At 45.3% G+C, this 15,022-nt stretch overlaps 1 protein-coding gene and 4 non-coding genes across 5 annotated transcripts; all 5 read right to left on the bottom strand.

Annotated features, from left to right (window-relative positions):
• Positions 1-3,912: 3,912 nt before the first annotated feature.
• RPL23A (ribosomal protein L23a) lies at positions 3,913-9,349 on the bottom strand. Its single transcript, XM_056559086.1, has 5 exons — positions 9,197-9,349; positions 7,413-7,593; positions 5,020-5,196; positions 4,780-4,849; positions 3,913-3,979 (listed from the first exon to the last, which is right to left on the bottom strand). The coding sequence occupies exons 1-5, from the start codon at positions 9,219-9,221 to the stop codon at positions 3,965-3,967; spliced, it is 468 nt and encodes a 155-aa protein (XP_056415061.1). The 5' UTR covers positions 9,222-9,349; the 3' UTR covers positions 3,913-3,964.
• Positions 4,108-4,172, bottom strand: LOC130359739 (small nucleolar RNA SNORD42). Its single transcript, XR_008890423.1, has one exon. It is a non-coding gene; the product is annotated as a small nucleolar RNA SNORD42 (small nucleolar RNA).
• Positions 4,920-4,985, bottom strand: LOC130359740 (small nucleolar RNA SNORD42). The gene has a single exon (XR_008890424.1). It is a non-coding gene; the product is annotated as a small nucleolar RNA SNORD42 (small nucleolar RNA).
• LOC130359744 (small nucleolar RNA Z17) lies at positions 5,819-5,890 on the bottom strand. The gene has a single exon (XR_008890428.1). It is a non-coding gene; the product is annotated as a small nucleolar RNA Z17 (small nucleolar RNA).
• LOC130359745 (small nucleolar RNA Z17) lies at positions 8,893-8,962 on the bottom strand. The gene has a single exon (XR_008890429.1). It is a non-coding gene; the product is annotated as a small nucleolar RNA Z17 (small nucleolar RNA).
• Positions 9,350-15,022: the final 5,673 nt, after the last annotated feature.

Below are 15,022 nucleotides of genomic sequence, written 5' to 3'. Positions count from 1 at the left end.
GGCATTGGATGAAAAATAAAAGTTATGGCTGTCAGAACATGACAAAACCAAAGCACTATATCCCCTCTGTATCATAAGTGAGCTACACATTATCTTTTCCTTATCCAGATTTTTAAATTACTTCTATTAAAAAAATCTTAATCCTTTAAGTTCCCTTTCGGTCACTGAAGAAAAATCCTGTGGCTTTGAAACGCGTCTGACCCTGTTTAAAGCACAAAGACATTAAGTGTATTTCACTTAAAGACTATCCGCTCAATAACCGACTTGCAACCGCTGGATGTCTGTGGTATCAGGACCACCACAACGCGCGCATCATTCAGACACGCACCTGTTGTCAGCCATCCATTCATCCACAGCCCGACGGCAAAACTCCTGGACACCACCCTACTAGGCCGGACGCCTCTCCGTGCCAGCCCAGGACACTCGGAGCCCCCGGAGAACCACTCACCCCGACTGGAACACAGACAGGCACCGCATCGAAAGATATCGCGGCTGTACAAGCTCGTTGAGGAGGGTGAGTGGTGCTGTGCACCGCGATACATTCGCTACATTGTTCTTGGAATTGCAATATACTTACAGATCGAGATGACTTGCTACTGTGTCTAAGACTGCAACACTGTTGCAGGCCTCACAACTGAATTATTCCCACAATTTACCACTGATAAGCGCTACTATTGAGACTCAGACTACATGACACTTGTGATACTCCCGGCACTTGCAATATTCGTGGTACTAGCTCACACCATTGATGGACTTTGTCCTTGCATTTTTTCAAAGAGACTTGTGACTATTGAAAAGAGACTTTTTATCTTTACAGTAGATATTCACACATCTTTTGCTTTTTTGTGCTATTTTATTGCTATTATTGTTACCATCATTTCTATCATTTTAATATTATATTACTTTATTATCTACCACTCACCTGCAAGGGCCCTGCTAGGTGATTGGCTGTATACCCTATATTGTTTTATATAATAAATACACTTATATTTTCACTCAAACAATTGGATCCACATACTATTGATTTAATCTCTTTCCTCTAAAGCACTAGGGGTATAGTAAAAAGCAATAGAGGACTGGTTTCTATATATTTTATATATATTCTTTCCTCATTAGATTAGGCCCCTTGGGTGGGGGTATCACCTTTAACCTCAAGCACTATATCCCCGCTGTTTCATAAGTGATCTACACATTATCTTTTCCTTATCCAGATTTTTAAATTACTTCTATTAAAAAAATCTTAATCCTTTAAGTACTTTTTAACAGCTGTATGCTACAGAGGAAATTCTTTACTTTTTGTCTTGTCCACAGTGCTCTCTGCTGACACCTCTGTCCGTGTCAGTAACTGTCCAGAGAAGCATTGGTTTGCTATGGGGATTTTCTCCTGCTCTGGACAGTTCCTGATTCAGGCGTCAGCAGAGAGCACTGTGGAGAACACAAAAAAGAAATTCAAAAAATAAAGAATTTCCTATGTAGCAAATAGCTGCTAAAAAGTACTGGAAGGATTAAGATTTGTTAATAGAAGTAATTTACAAATCTGTTTAACTTTCTGGCACCAGTTCATTTAAAAAAAATTTCCACCGGAGTACCCCTCATTCAACTGGCCCACTCCTGAAATCCAGCGCTGAAATCCATTGACTTAAATGAGCCGACTGTAGTCACTGTTTGACTCCAGTCGGCTCCTTTCTTCCCCGTATCCGGTTTTTGTGACTGGACCTAAAACCGTAGTATACTACGGTTTTAGGTCCGGTCACAAAACCAGATACGGGTCAAAAATAAGCTGACCGGCGTCAAACTGACTACGGTCGGCTCATTAAAGTCAATGGATTTCAGCGCTGGGGTACGGGAGTGCAGTTTTCCCCCTCCCCAGCCGGATTCGGCAGCCTGAAAACATGGTGTGCATGCACCCTAAGTTTTATCCTACAACCTGTGTACTAGTTTAGTATCTTAACACTTTCCAATTTATCTATATCCTTCTGGAGATCCGGCCTCCAGTACTGCAAACAATACTACAAATGAGGTCTCACCAGTGTACAGCAGCATGAGCACTTATCTTACTGCTTATACCTCTCCCTATACATCCAAGCATTCAGCATTTCCTGTTGCTCTATTACATAGTCTTCCTACCTTTTAGGGTGCGTTCCCACAGGGCATATACGCAGCGTATTTGACGCTGCGCAAAATGTATGGCAGCAGCGGGAAATACGCTGCGTATCCCTTGCTCACTATACACACAGGGCTTTCCGGTGGCAGCCCTATGTGTGTAGTGAGTTTTGGAGGCGGGGCCGTGTGCCGGCGTATCTGGGACGCGCGGCTCCGCCTCCAAAACTCACTACACACATAGGGCTGTCGCCGGAAAGCCCTGTGTGTATAGTGAGCAAGGGATACGCAGCGTATTTCCCGCTGCTGCCATACATTTTGCGCAGCGTCAAATACGCTGCGTATACGCCCTGTGGGAACGCACCCCAAGTCTTCTGAAATAATTACTCCTAAATCCCTTTCCTCAGATACTGAGGTCAGGACTGTGTCAAATATTCTACTACAGATAACAGGGTTTTTGGGTTTCATGAAATATTTACATGCAATGACTACAAGGCTGAGGTATGTTTTTCCATTTAATCTTTAGGGAGGTCCTACCTACAGTGGGCCAAGACATGAGTGTCCTATATACGGGGCAATCTCCAAAGTGACTGACAAACCTTGAAGCAGTTACAAGTAGAAGCACCAAAATCAGATATCATGACTCTCGTCAGAGAAGCAGTTTGACAGCACATTAATGATAAATGAATACGATTTAACCAAAACAGGTACATTTTTAAGTTTATTTATGGCTTGTGAACGATCGGTTAGCCAAATAGCCCTCGGCCGAATTTTTGAAAAAGGTTTCCCAAACCTGTTCTAAACTAAGAGTGCCTGTACATTATGGGAATACAACAGCAGCATGCAACACTAATGGTTGGGGTTAGAGAAAACTGATCCCAGACATTAAAAACCATAAGTGGGATTTAAGGGGAAACTGCGGCACAGAACATCTTATCCCTTTCCTGTGAAAAGTGGGCCAAGTCTGATTGTGGGAGTCTGACCACTAGGACCCCCTCAATTGTGTGCCTGGAGCAACATCCGTGCATGGATTACCGTTGACTAGGGCCCAAAGTGATGGCTAACATGTGCCTCCATGTATCGCTGTATATCCAGCTCTCCCATAGAGATACACGTAGGGGGCCACTACTTTGTGCAGTATTCAACATTAATCTGTGCACAGAACAGGGGTCACTCCATGCATGGAGAGGGCTGGGGTGCCGGGTATGGTATAAGATGTTCTGTACTGGAGTTCCCCTTTAACTAAGAAAAGTGGACCAGTTGCTTAGGAACCAGATTGCTTCTTAGTTTGTTTAGTCTGGTTGCTATTAGCAGCTTCTCTGCACAGGAGAATGATCTATATATTTTTTTATAAATCTCCATGATTCATCTCAAACAGCACTGATCATGGTGCATAGAAAGGATGCGCTCCTTTTCCCTCATTTTATGTAGGTCCATAAAAAAGTGAAAAATTTGTTTTCTTAAAAATAAGATGGCCATGGACACCATATTTTTGAACTACAAAAATATATCTGGAAAATCTGTGTGAACGTCAGCATGTATGTATGTATGTTTACAGAGTGACAGAATAAGCCTCTGCCAGACACTCCTAATGGTCACTTATTTCCAAGGAGGACAAAGTCTTTAACATGCCCACCAATCCTTTCCTCCGATTGGTCAGGAGTGAAAGGCAGTCATTTAGGATTCACCCCCCTTTACAAGTCAATGGGTTGAATACAGACACTTCGGTTCACGTATTCACCTTAACAGGAGCTTCTGCCCTGTGCATTTACAACAAATACTACAAGCTACCATTCACAAAGACAAAGCAACTAAGAAAAATTTTGTTTATTTGATTTATTTCTGTACAGAACATGTGACGTGTTTAGATGATGCCAATCTGTGAAGAAAAGAAAAAAGTCAGTACAACCTTGATCATTTAAAGTTTAGCAAACTAGAATATATGAAAGTTAAATTCTATAGCAGAGTGAGCACCTACATACAGGTTTACTCCTCGCTATGACTATGGTGCATCAGTGGTTCCTTTGAACACATCAATGTATTCAGACAGGGTAAGTTTCCATCATTTGCACATAGCGCTTCCCTACACAGCATGACAGCATTGATCACCCACCAAGGTAAGTATTGATCGTAGCTTGGAAATCACAGTAAATACCAATGGAGTGTCCATGTAAGGCCCCTTTCACACTATCATGACACGGTAGTGTGACGGCTGTCGGGACCGCCAGGGAGAATAGCGGGAGAACATAATACACTGCTTGCGCTGTCTTTCGCCATTCTCGCTGAGAAACAGCAGCGTCCAACGGGGCCCAAGTTTGACAGCAGTTCTTGACAGGGTGCAACAATAGTGTGAATGTAGCCTAATGCAGTTGTCTCCAAATCGTGGCACCGATGTAATTTGTGGATTCGCAGGAGAACTCTACTGGGACTGGTTGAATGGCACATCTGGATGTATAACATTTTAGCATAGGTTCACCTTTGCTAAACACTGTAATACTGGTTTAGGTGCCAGGGTCTCATACTATATGCCTCCACAAGGTACCATTAGGCTCCCACTGAAGGAAGACATTTGTACTGATAACAGTAGTTTGAGGAATATGTAGGTACAAGGCCACATAATTTTAGATACATTGTTTGCGCAAGGCCTAAAGCAGAGAATACCAACAAAAGGGACTTTACCTTGTTGGCAACATCAAGCGCATCGTAGTCTGGAGCAAGACGGACGTATGCCTTCTTCTCACCATCGGGCCTGAAAAAAGCAGTAATCCAATATTAAGAAAGGATTCTCATCCGTATACACATGCAGTCACATGTCTACTAGGCATCAGTGGTTCCTTTGATAACATCAAGGTGATCAGTCAGGATACATTTTCCATCATGTGCATATGTATTAGAAGACAGGCTCAGCTGTTCGCTCACCTTATGAGGGTGTTCACTTTGGATACATCAATGTCGTACAGTTTCTTCACGGCCTGTTTGATCTGGTGCTTGTTGGCTTTGACATCAACAATAAAAACCAGAGTATTATTGTCTTCAATCTTCTTCATGGCCGACTCAGTGGTCAGGGGGAATTTGATGATGGCATAATGGTCAAGCCTAAAAAAGAAGAAGAATTCAATATGCAATAAAGTCTACTGTCTCTGAAGAGCCCATGCTCAAAGTAACACCTTGCAATTGTGTTTTCCATGTTGGCCGACCCCAAGGTGTATGGAGGCCTGCTGACAGATGGGTTGGGCATAATGGATTTTCATCACCACATTAGATAGTTGGCCAATTGGTTAGATGTTTATCTAATGGACATAATCACCTTAAAAGGGGTACTCCCCTGGAACACTTTTTAAATCAATTGGTGCCAGAATGTTAAACAGATTTGTATTACTTAGGTAAGAGACCTTCCTCCTGTAGTACAGCTGTTCGGCTGCCGCGATTTCACCGCAGCGATCCCCAACAGCTCCCTGAGCTAACCGGCACTTTGCACTTTCAATTTTAGCCACGTGGCTCAGCTTTGAGAACGCGGCTAAAGGGTTAATAGCGTGCGGCATCGCGATCAGTGCCGCGCACTATTAGCGGCGGGTCCCGGCTTCACTATAACGCCAGGCCCGCCGAGATATGATGCGGGGTCACCGTGGGACCCCGCGTTATATCACGGGAGCGGGACCAAGGACGTACTCATACGTCCTTGGTCCTTAAGGGGTTAAGGTTTGCGTGCGATATTAGAGGCACATCAGCAGAAATAAGTGCAATCACAGATATTCAGTCTTTGATCGCTATAAAATACATCATTTGTGCCTCCAAGATCAAATCAAAACTTGTCTAACAGCCAGTAATTCACAAAATGTAAGGAAAAAAAAATGTAAAAATTAAACACTGCACCAATTAAATGTGGGGAAATTCACCAAACCATCCAGTCATCACACTGCTTTAACCCCTTAAAGGACAAGGCCCATTTTATTTTTGCGTTTGTTTTTTGAGTCACCAATCGTACTTTGTAATTACATAACTTATTCTACCATAAATTGTACGGTGCAACCCAAAAAAATATTTGTGGGGAAAAATAAAAATAAAAAAACATGCAATTTAGCAAATTTTGGAAGGTTTTGTTTTCACGCTGTACACAATGGTAAAAATGACATTCTATATTCTGTGGATCAATATGATTAAAATGATACACATGTAAATATGCTTTTCTATAATTGTACCGCTTCAATCTACAAATCTCAAACTATTTTAACAAAATTAGTATGTTTGATATTGCCCTATTTTGACCACCTATACTTTCAGATTTTTCCGTATATGGGGTGATATGAGGGCTCATTTTTTGCGCTGTGATCTGTCATTTTTATTGGTACCACTTTTGCTTAGGTTTTACTTTTTATTATTTTTTGGGGGGAATAAAATGGTGACAAAAAAGAAGCAACTTTAGACTTTTTTACATTTACACCATCCGGGATAACAATATATTTTGATTGCTCAGACTGGATCTATCAATTTTTTTAGGGAACCATTTATAGTACTCATTTGATTGCTAATACTGTGCAGTGCTATGCATAGGATATACCACTGGTCACTATTATCTGTAATCTTCTGCTCTGGTCTGCTCAATCTCCGACCAGAGCACAAGACCCCAGGAGACAGACGGAGGCAGGTGAGGGGACCTCCGTCCGCCATTATGGATGACCAGATGCCCGCGGCAGCACTACAGGCGATCCGATCATCTATTTAAAGTACTGCACTGCTGCAGATGCTGTGATCTGTATAAATCACGGCATTTGAGGGGTTAATGGCAGACATCGGAACGATCGCGAGTGTCCGCCATTGCCTGCGGGTCCCTGGCTGCTGATAGCAACCGGGACATGACATGGCGGAGCGTAAATGTACGTCAGTGCGTTAAGTACCACGGCACAATGACGTACATTGTCGTTAAGGGGTTAAACCATTAAAACTTTTTTTTTTTTTTTAACACTTCAGGCAGACATGTTTTGAGCAGTCGAGGTCTTAGTGCAAAGACCTCCACCATTCTCTAGATCAGTGTTTCCCAACCAGTGTGCCTCCAGCTGGGAGTTGTAGTTTTGCAACAGCTGGAGGCACCCTGATTGGGAAACCCTGATCTAGATAGAGCCAGGTGAAGCCCCCTCAGTGCTAGCTCTCAATGCAGGAGACTATAATGGAGCCCGTTTTCTGCAATGAATCAGTACAGAGACCTTGCTCCATCTGAATGACCGTTTAAGTAATGTATAAACTATAGTAGCACCTTATCTGACTGGCTCCTGTGGACAATTGCTCTACTTTGCGCATATAAAAAGACAACATACTTGTTCCTTGTGGGAGCACTTTTCCTGGGGTACTTGGGTTGCCTCCTAAGTCTCAGGGTCTTAGGCCTCCTGAATGTAGGGGAGGTCCTGATTTTCTTCTTCTTGTGACTGTGTACTCCTTTCAATACGGCCTTCTTGGCCTTCAGAGCCTTAGACTTTGCCTCAGTCTTGGGAGGGACAGCTGATCAATAAAACATTAAAACAACCTGTGTTAATTTCTGATACATCCATAAGTAATAAATCATATTGGTGAATGTAATCTGTACCTGGGGTACCCGGACAGAATGTCTACACATTGTATATGCTGGGGATTGTATACTGTTTACAGCAATATAAATAACTAAACAAGGAACAGAATCCACAGCATATACTCCATGTCTGAACACCCTAGTGTTTTACACCTAGGGTGCTTCCAGCTGTTGCAAAATGACAACTCCTACCATGCCCGGACAGCCAAAGCTGTCCGGGCATGCTGGGAGTTGTTTTGCAACAGCTGGAGGCACCATAGTTGGGAAACCCTGGCTTAGACAGTAGTCTGTGCTGTTGCAGAGTACACAGGGTGAAGATGGGCCCAACTACACCAGTCAGCAATGTAGCAGAGGGCACCGCGTGGGCTCACACTACAGTGATCAGCGATGTGAACCTTGGCGTTCGTGTGCAGGCTCTGGTGTGTCCTTCATATAAGTATATACTGGTGAGTGTCTCAATTTTATCATCAGTGTTGAGGGATTAGCCAATGTCATTGTATACATCTACCACAGTAGTGCACCCATATTCCTGTATTGTATTATTCTAATTGTTACATCCACACCGTTTATCTGGTGTAGGATTCTATTGTGGCACTTGTAGTCCGCTGCAGGCATCCTCCATTGTATGCATTTTTATGCTGGGGATCGCCCTTAGCAACGGACCACAAGGGCAGGATCTGCTCCCCCAGTATATATGCATAACTGCATTTGGGGTTGAGCACCTCCAGCCATTTGAGACCACGCATTTGTTGAGTGATCAGCGATGTAGCAGAGGGCACCGGGTGGGCTCACAATACAGTGATCAGTGATGTAGCAGAGGGCACTGGGTGGGCTCACAATACAGTGATCAGTGATGTAGCAGAGGGCACTGGGTGGGCTCACAATACAGTGATCAGTGATGTAGCAGAGGGCACTGGGTGGGCTCACAATACAGTGATTAGTAATGTAGCAGAGGGCACTGGGTGGGCTCACAATACAGTGATCAGTGATGTAGCAGAGGGCACTGGGTGGGCTCACAATACAGTGATCAGAGGGGATTGGTTAATCCAAGCCTTCTGATGTAGCAGGTAAGCAGCTCAGATACATTAGTCAGTGATGTAGCAGGCCCACTTGGGTGATCAGTGATGTAGCAGAGAGAGGTTGAGCTTAGATACACTGGTCAGTGATGTATGAGATCAGTGGTGGTCTCAGCCCTAGTGATGGTGGAGCCCGCACGGAGGCTGCTCGGGGCCGGCACATCAGTCCATAAAGCTGGAATCATCATCCATCATACTTTGATCGCTAAAAAACATCACGTGCACCGGCCCCGGGGGCAGCAGTGATCCCTCCCGTCATCACCAGCAGGGTACATGCGGCGGCAGAGCCGACCAGGCCTCACCCCGAGGGGAGGCCACATGGAGCCGGCCAGCAGACTGCCATCCCCTCATACGTCCCCTTTACGGTCCCTGCCGGTGCCAGCCGTCCTGTAGGAGGCTGAAGAGCCACAAACCAGCGCACAGGCCCGGCATAAGGCGCCATTCACCACGCAGCTCTCACCTTCCTTCTTTGCTTTAGGAGCCATCTTGGCGAAAAAGGAAGTGCGAGGGGTTTCTCAGTCAATATCAGCACGGGCTGGAAGGACAAACCCTCGCGAGAGTACGTGATATGGTCGCGTGTGTAATTTAGCCTATTCTGGTAGGTAATACGTCAAGTTTAGGGCGTGGCCAGATTGATTCTACCGCCCAACATAGGAAGCGGAATGTGCGTGTGCCTGGGTGTATCCAGGAGGATCTGGCTGCAGGTTGGAGCTCCACTCTAGACAGGAAGCACGTGACCTCCACTCAAACTTTTTTTTTTTTTTTTCCCGTCAACTTTTATTTGTTTCCTGTCTAGAATGGAGCAGCCCGACTGTAGAGACAAGTATTGTGTCACCTACACCTTACATCTACAGGAGATTTTAGGACAATGACCTCCAAACTGTGGACCTCCAGCTGTTGCCAACGTCTGTCCAGGCATGCTGGGGGTTGTAGTTTGGCAACAGCTGAAGGTCTGCTGTTTGGAGACCACTGCATGGTGCCACATGGGGGTCATTTGTCACTAATAATAGCATTTGGTACTTGTATAAAATAGGGGAAAATTTGAGACCAATTGTACTTTAAAATAACATCACTCATTTTACCACACAATTTACAGCAAAGTGGGGAAAAAATTGCGGAAACTAAAAAAAATTTTCTTCATGAAGAGCACTTTACGGTTTATTCTGTAGGTCGCTTTGATTACAACAACCCCCCAATGTATAGGTTTCAGTTTACTAATTTTACAAAAATTAAAACTTAAAGAAGAAATGGAATGTGCTTAAAATATTGATCACTCTTTTATTTTAATATTTTGAATAACATAAGAGCAATAACCCAAATAAACTGTCCTCAACTACCTCAGGCTATGTTCCCTAACACTCCTCCTGCCCATAAAAACAATTTCAGAGCTTTAAAAAGCTGTGTATCATACCTTTCTTCTTGCTCGCAAAGCGCAAATTCCCAGCAGGACAAAGTGGGCATTTCCCAGCAGGCATGACATCACTGAAGCCTGCTGGGGGACCACTTCTGCCCTCACATGGTTGCAGTGCTGTGATGAATAGAAGACCTCAGGCTCTGTGCATGTTTCAGTCTGTGTTGCTATCAGTGAGGCTCTCCTGCAGCTTTCAGTCTGTGCAGCTTTCTGTGAGAATCTGTGGAGCTTTCACTTTCTGTGTGGCTGTCAATCAAGCTCCATGCAGAGAAACACTTCCTGAGTTTGGTCTCCTGCCAGGCCGGAAGGAGACCAAACTCACTGTATTAATTGTAGCAGGGAAGAGAACAGAGCCATCTAGTGGCCATTTTTTATATTACATTTTAAACATATTTATGTTGATAATTTTAAAAGCAAGTGAATGGGAAAGTGACTGCTAATTAAACAAGGAACACTATATTAAACGTTTTATTGGTGACAGGTACTCTTTAACCCCTTAAGGACCAAGGACATACGTGTACGTCCTTCAGAATTTTGTTCCTTGCCTCGTGCCTGCCGGGGACCGGACTGGGGTGACTGCTGATATCTATCAGCAGGCACCCCGTGCAAATGCCAAGGGGGGTCCTAAGATCCCCCCATGTCGGTGAATTAACACCAGCGATTTGCAGCGATTTCGGGTCATACGGGTCTCCGGTGACCCAGAAAATAAGGGGGATCGGGGTTGTCCAAGACACCCACGATCCCCCTGAAGGGATAGGAGTGAGGGGGCAGGGGTGCCATCCCTCCTATCCCTGCTATTGGTCGTTCACAAGCGACGACCAATAGCAGATCGGGGGCGTTAACACTCGGTTCCCCCGTTCTGCCCACCCACTGTAGGGTAATGGGGAACCGACGAGGACTGGCGCCGAAGTTCACTTACCTATCGACGGTGGCAGCAGGCGACGATCGGTGGCGGTGGACGGCGGCAGAAGAGGACAGTGATGCGGCTCCCTGGATCCTACGGAATCCAGTGAGTTGCCTAGCAACATCTGGAGGGCTACAGTTTGAGACCACTGTACAGTGGTCTCTAAACTGTAGCCCTCCAGATGTTACAAAACTACAACTCCGAGCATGCCCAGACAGCTGTTTGCTGATCAGGCATGCTGGGATTTGAAGTTCTGAAACAGCTGGAGGGCTACAGTTTAGAGATCACTGTGCAGTGGTCTCTAAACTGTATCCCTCCAGATCTTGCAAAACTACAACTCCTAGCATGCCCACACAGCAGTTTGCTGTCTGGGCATGCTGGGATTTGTAATTTTGCAACATCTGGAGGGCCACAGTTTGGAGATCACTGTGCAGTGGTCTCTAAACTGTAGCCCTCCAGATGTTGCAAAACTTCAAATCCCAGCATGCCCAAACCGCAAACAGCTGTTTTGACATGCTGGGAGTTGTAGTTGCATACCTCCAGCTGTTGCATAACTACATCTCCCAGCATGCCCTTCGGCGATCAGTACATGCTGAGAGGTGTAGTTTTGCAACAGCTGGAGGCACACTGGTTGGAAAATACTGAGTTAGGTAACAGAACCTAACTGAAGGTTTTCCAACCAGTGTGCCTCCAGCTGTTGCAATAGTACAACTCCCAGCATGCACGGTCTGTCAGTACATGCTGGGAGTTGTAGTTTTGAAACAGCTCTCACTTCAAAGCCCTGTCGTATTTCAAGGAAGCAGTTTAGGGCCACATATGGGGTATTTCCGTACTCGGGAGAAATTGCAATACAAATTTTGAGGGGCTTTTTCTCCTTTAACCCTTATGAAAAGGAAAAGTTGGGGGCAACACCAGCCTGTTAGTGTAAAAAAAGATAAATTTTTACACTAACATGCTGGTGTTGCCCCATACTTTTTATTTTCACAAGCGGTAAAAGGAAAAAAAAGACCCTCAAAATTTGTAACGCAATTTCTCCTGAGTACGGAAATACCCCATATGTGGGCATAAAATTCTCTGCGGACGCACAACAAGGCTCAGGAGTGAGAGCGCACCATGTACATTTGAGGCCTAAATTGGTGATTTGCACAGGGGTGGATGATTTTACAGCGGTTCTGACATAAACGCAAAAAAATAAATACCCTTATGTGACCCCATTTTGGAAACTACACCCCTCACAGAATGTAACAAGGGGTATAGTTAGCATTAACACCCCACAGGTGTTTGAAGAATTTTCATTAAAGTTGGATGGGAAAATGAAAAAAAAAATAGTTTTCACAAAAATGCTGGTATTACCTTATATTTTTCATTTTCACAAGGGAAAATAGGAAAAAAGCCCTGTAAAATTTGTAACCCCATTTCTTCTGAGTAAGAACATACCCCATATGCTGATGTAAAGTGCTCTGCTGGCGCACTACAATGCTCAGAAGAGAAGGAGCGCCATTGGGCTTTTGGAGAGAAAATTTGTCCGGAATTGAAGGCCACGTGTGTTTACAAAGCCCCCATAGTGCCAGAACAATGGACCCCCCCCATATGTGACCCCATTTTGGAAACTAAACCCCTCATGTAATGTAATAAGGTGTACAGTGAGCATTTATGCCCCACAGGTGTCTGACACATTTTTGGAACAGTGGTCCGTGAAAATGAAAAAATGTAATTTTTCATTTGCGCAGCCCACTGTTCCAAACATCTGTCAAACGGCAGTGGGGTGTAAATGCTTACTGCACCCCTTATTAAATTCTGTGAGGGGTGTAGTTTCCAAAATGGGGTCAAGTGTGGGGGGATCCACTGTTCTAGCACCACGGGGGGCTTTGTAAACGCACATGGCCCCTGACTTCCATTCCAAACAAATTCTCTTTCCAAAAGCTCAATGGCGCTCCTCCTCTTCTGAGCATTGTAGTGCGCCAGCAGAGCACTTGACATCCACACATGGGGTATTTCCATACTCAGAAGAGATGGGGTTACAAATTTTGGGGTCATTTTCTCCTATCACCCCTTGTAAAAATGGAAAATTTGGGGAAAAACCAGCATTTTTCCATTTACACATCCAACTTTAACAAAAAGTCGTCAAACACCTGTGAGGTGTTAAGGCTCCCTGTACTCCTTGTTCCGTTGAGGGGTGTAGTTTCCAAAATAGTATGCCATGTGTTTTTTTTGCTGTTCTGGCACCATAGGGGCTTCCTAAATGCGACATGCCCCCCCCCAAAACCATTTCAGCAAAATTTGCTTTCCAAAAGCCAAATGTGACTCCTTCTCTTCTGAGCATTGTAGTTTGCCCGTAGAGCATTTTACGTCCTAACATGGGGTATTTCCATACTCAGAAGAAATGGGGTTACAAATTTTGGGGGGGCATTTTCTCCCATTACCCTTTGTAAAAATGGTAAATTTGGGGGAAAAAAACTGCACTTTAGTGAAACAAATTTCTTTTGCATTTACACATCCGACTTTAACAAAAAGTTGTCAAACACCTGTGTGGTGTTAAGGCTCACTGTACCCCTTGTTACGTGCCTTGAGGGGTGTAATTTCCAAAATGGTATGCCATATGCGGGGTTTTCTGCTGTTCTGGCACCATAGGGGCTTCCTAAATGCGACATGCCCCCCAAAAACTATTTCAGCAAAATTCACTCTCCAAGATCCCATTGTTGCTCATTCCCTTCTGAGCCCTCTACTGCGCCCACAGAGCACTTGACATAGACAAGGATAGGGGATTGTTATGATTCGGCTAGCTGGATGTGGATCCTCTGTGTCAGCGAGGGATTGGCGTGGACCGTGTCGGTGGACCGGTTCTAGGGTTGCTACTGGTTTTCACCAGAGCCCGCCGCAAAGCGGGATGGTCTTGCTGCGGCGGTAGCAACCAGGTCGTATCCACCGGTAACGGCTCAACCTCGCTGACTGCTGAGAAGGCGTGGGACAGAAGGACTAGGCAGAAGCAAGGTCAGACGTAGCAGAAGGTCGGGGCAGGCGGCAAGGTTCGTAGTCAATAGTAATAGCAGGAACACAGTAATGGCAAACACAGTAGTAGCTTTCTCTAGGCACTAAAGCAACAAGATCCGGCAAGGGAGTGCAGGGGAAGTGAGGTATTATAGCCTGGGAGCAGGTGGAAGCTAATTAGGCTAATTGGGCCAGGCACCAATCATTGGTGCACTGGCCCTTTAAATCTTAGAGAGCTGGCGCGCGCGCGCCCTAGAGAGCGGAGCCGCGTGCGACAGTATATGATAGCCGGGGACCGGGACGGGTAAGTGGCTTGGGATGCGATTCGCGAGCGGGCGCGTCCCGCTATGCGAATCGCATCCCCATCATGAATGTCAGTGCAGCGCTCCCGGTCAGCGGGCCCGACCGGGGCGCTGCATAGAGGAGAACACCGCGAGCGCTCCGGGGAGGAGCAGGGACCCGGAGCGCTCGGCGTAACAGGGATAAGATGCCCGATCGCGAGGGTCTCGCCGATGGGGACCCCCGTGATCTTCCACGCCACCGGGTCTGATTACTGGCGATCAGGGGGACGGAGCATAGTGATGTCACGGCTCCGCCCCCGTGTGACATCACGCTCCGCCCCCTCAATGCAAGCCTATGGGAGGGAACGTGACAGCGAGGTCTGATCATCCCGGAGAAGCCTCCAAGCGGTGCGGTGAATGGTGCACAGCACCAACCTCTTGATACAAACTTGTCTCAAACTTGCTACAATATCGGTGCTCATTTGTTACAAACTTGCTACTAAACATTGAACTATCCCCTATCTGCCTAAAACTACTGATACCTTGGATACAATTAACGGCTTTTCCAAACAACTTATGGGTGGCAGTATTAACTATAAATAATTTTATTGAACTATTATTCCTATCTACTTATACCTGTTTTTTATTGTTATATTTATGCCTAAATTCCACAGCAAGGGCCCTGCTTGGACTTATACGTTA

This window comes from Hyla sarda, chromosome 2 (assembly GCF_029499605.1).
Source record: "Hyla sarda isolate aHylSar1 chromosome 2, aHylSar1.hap1, whole genome shotgun sequence".
In the NCBI taxonomy this organism is placed as follows: Eukaryota; Metazoa; Chordata; class Amphibia; order Anura; family Hylidae; genus Hyla; species Hyla sarda.
Note: the sequence above shows the minus strand (reverse complement) of the source record. Positions and strands in the feature narration are given on the sequence as shown.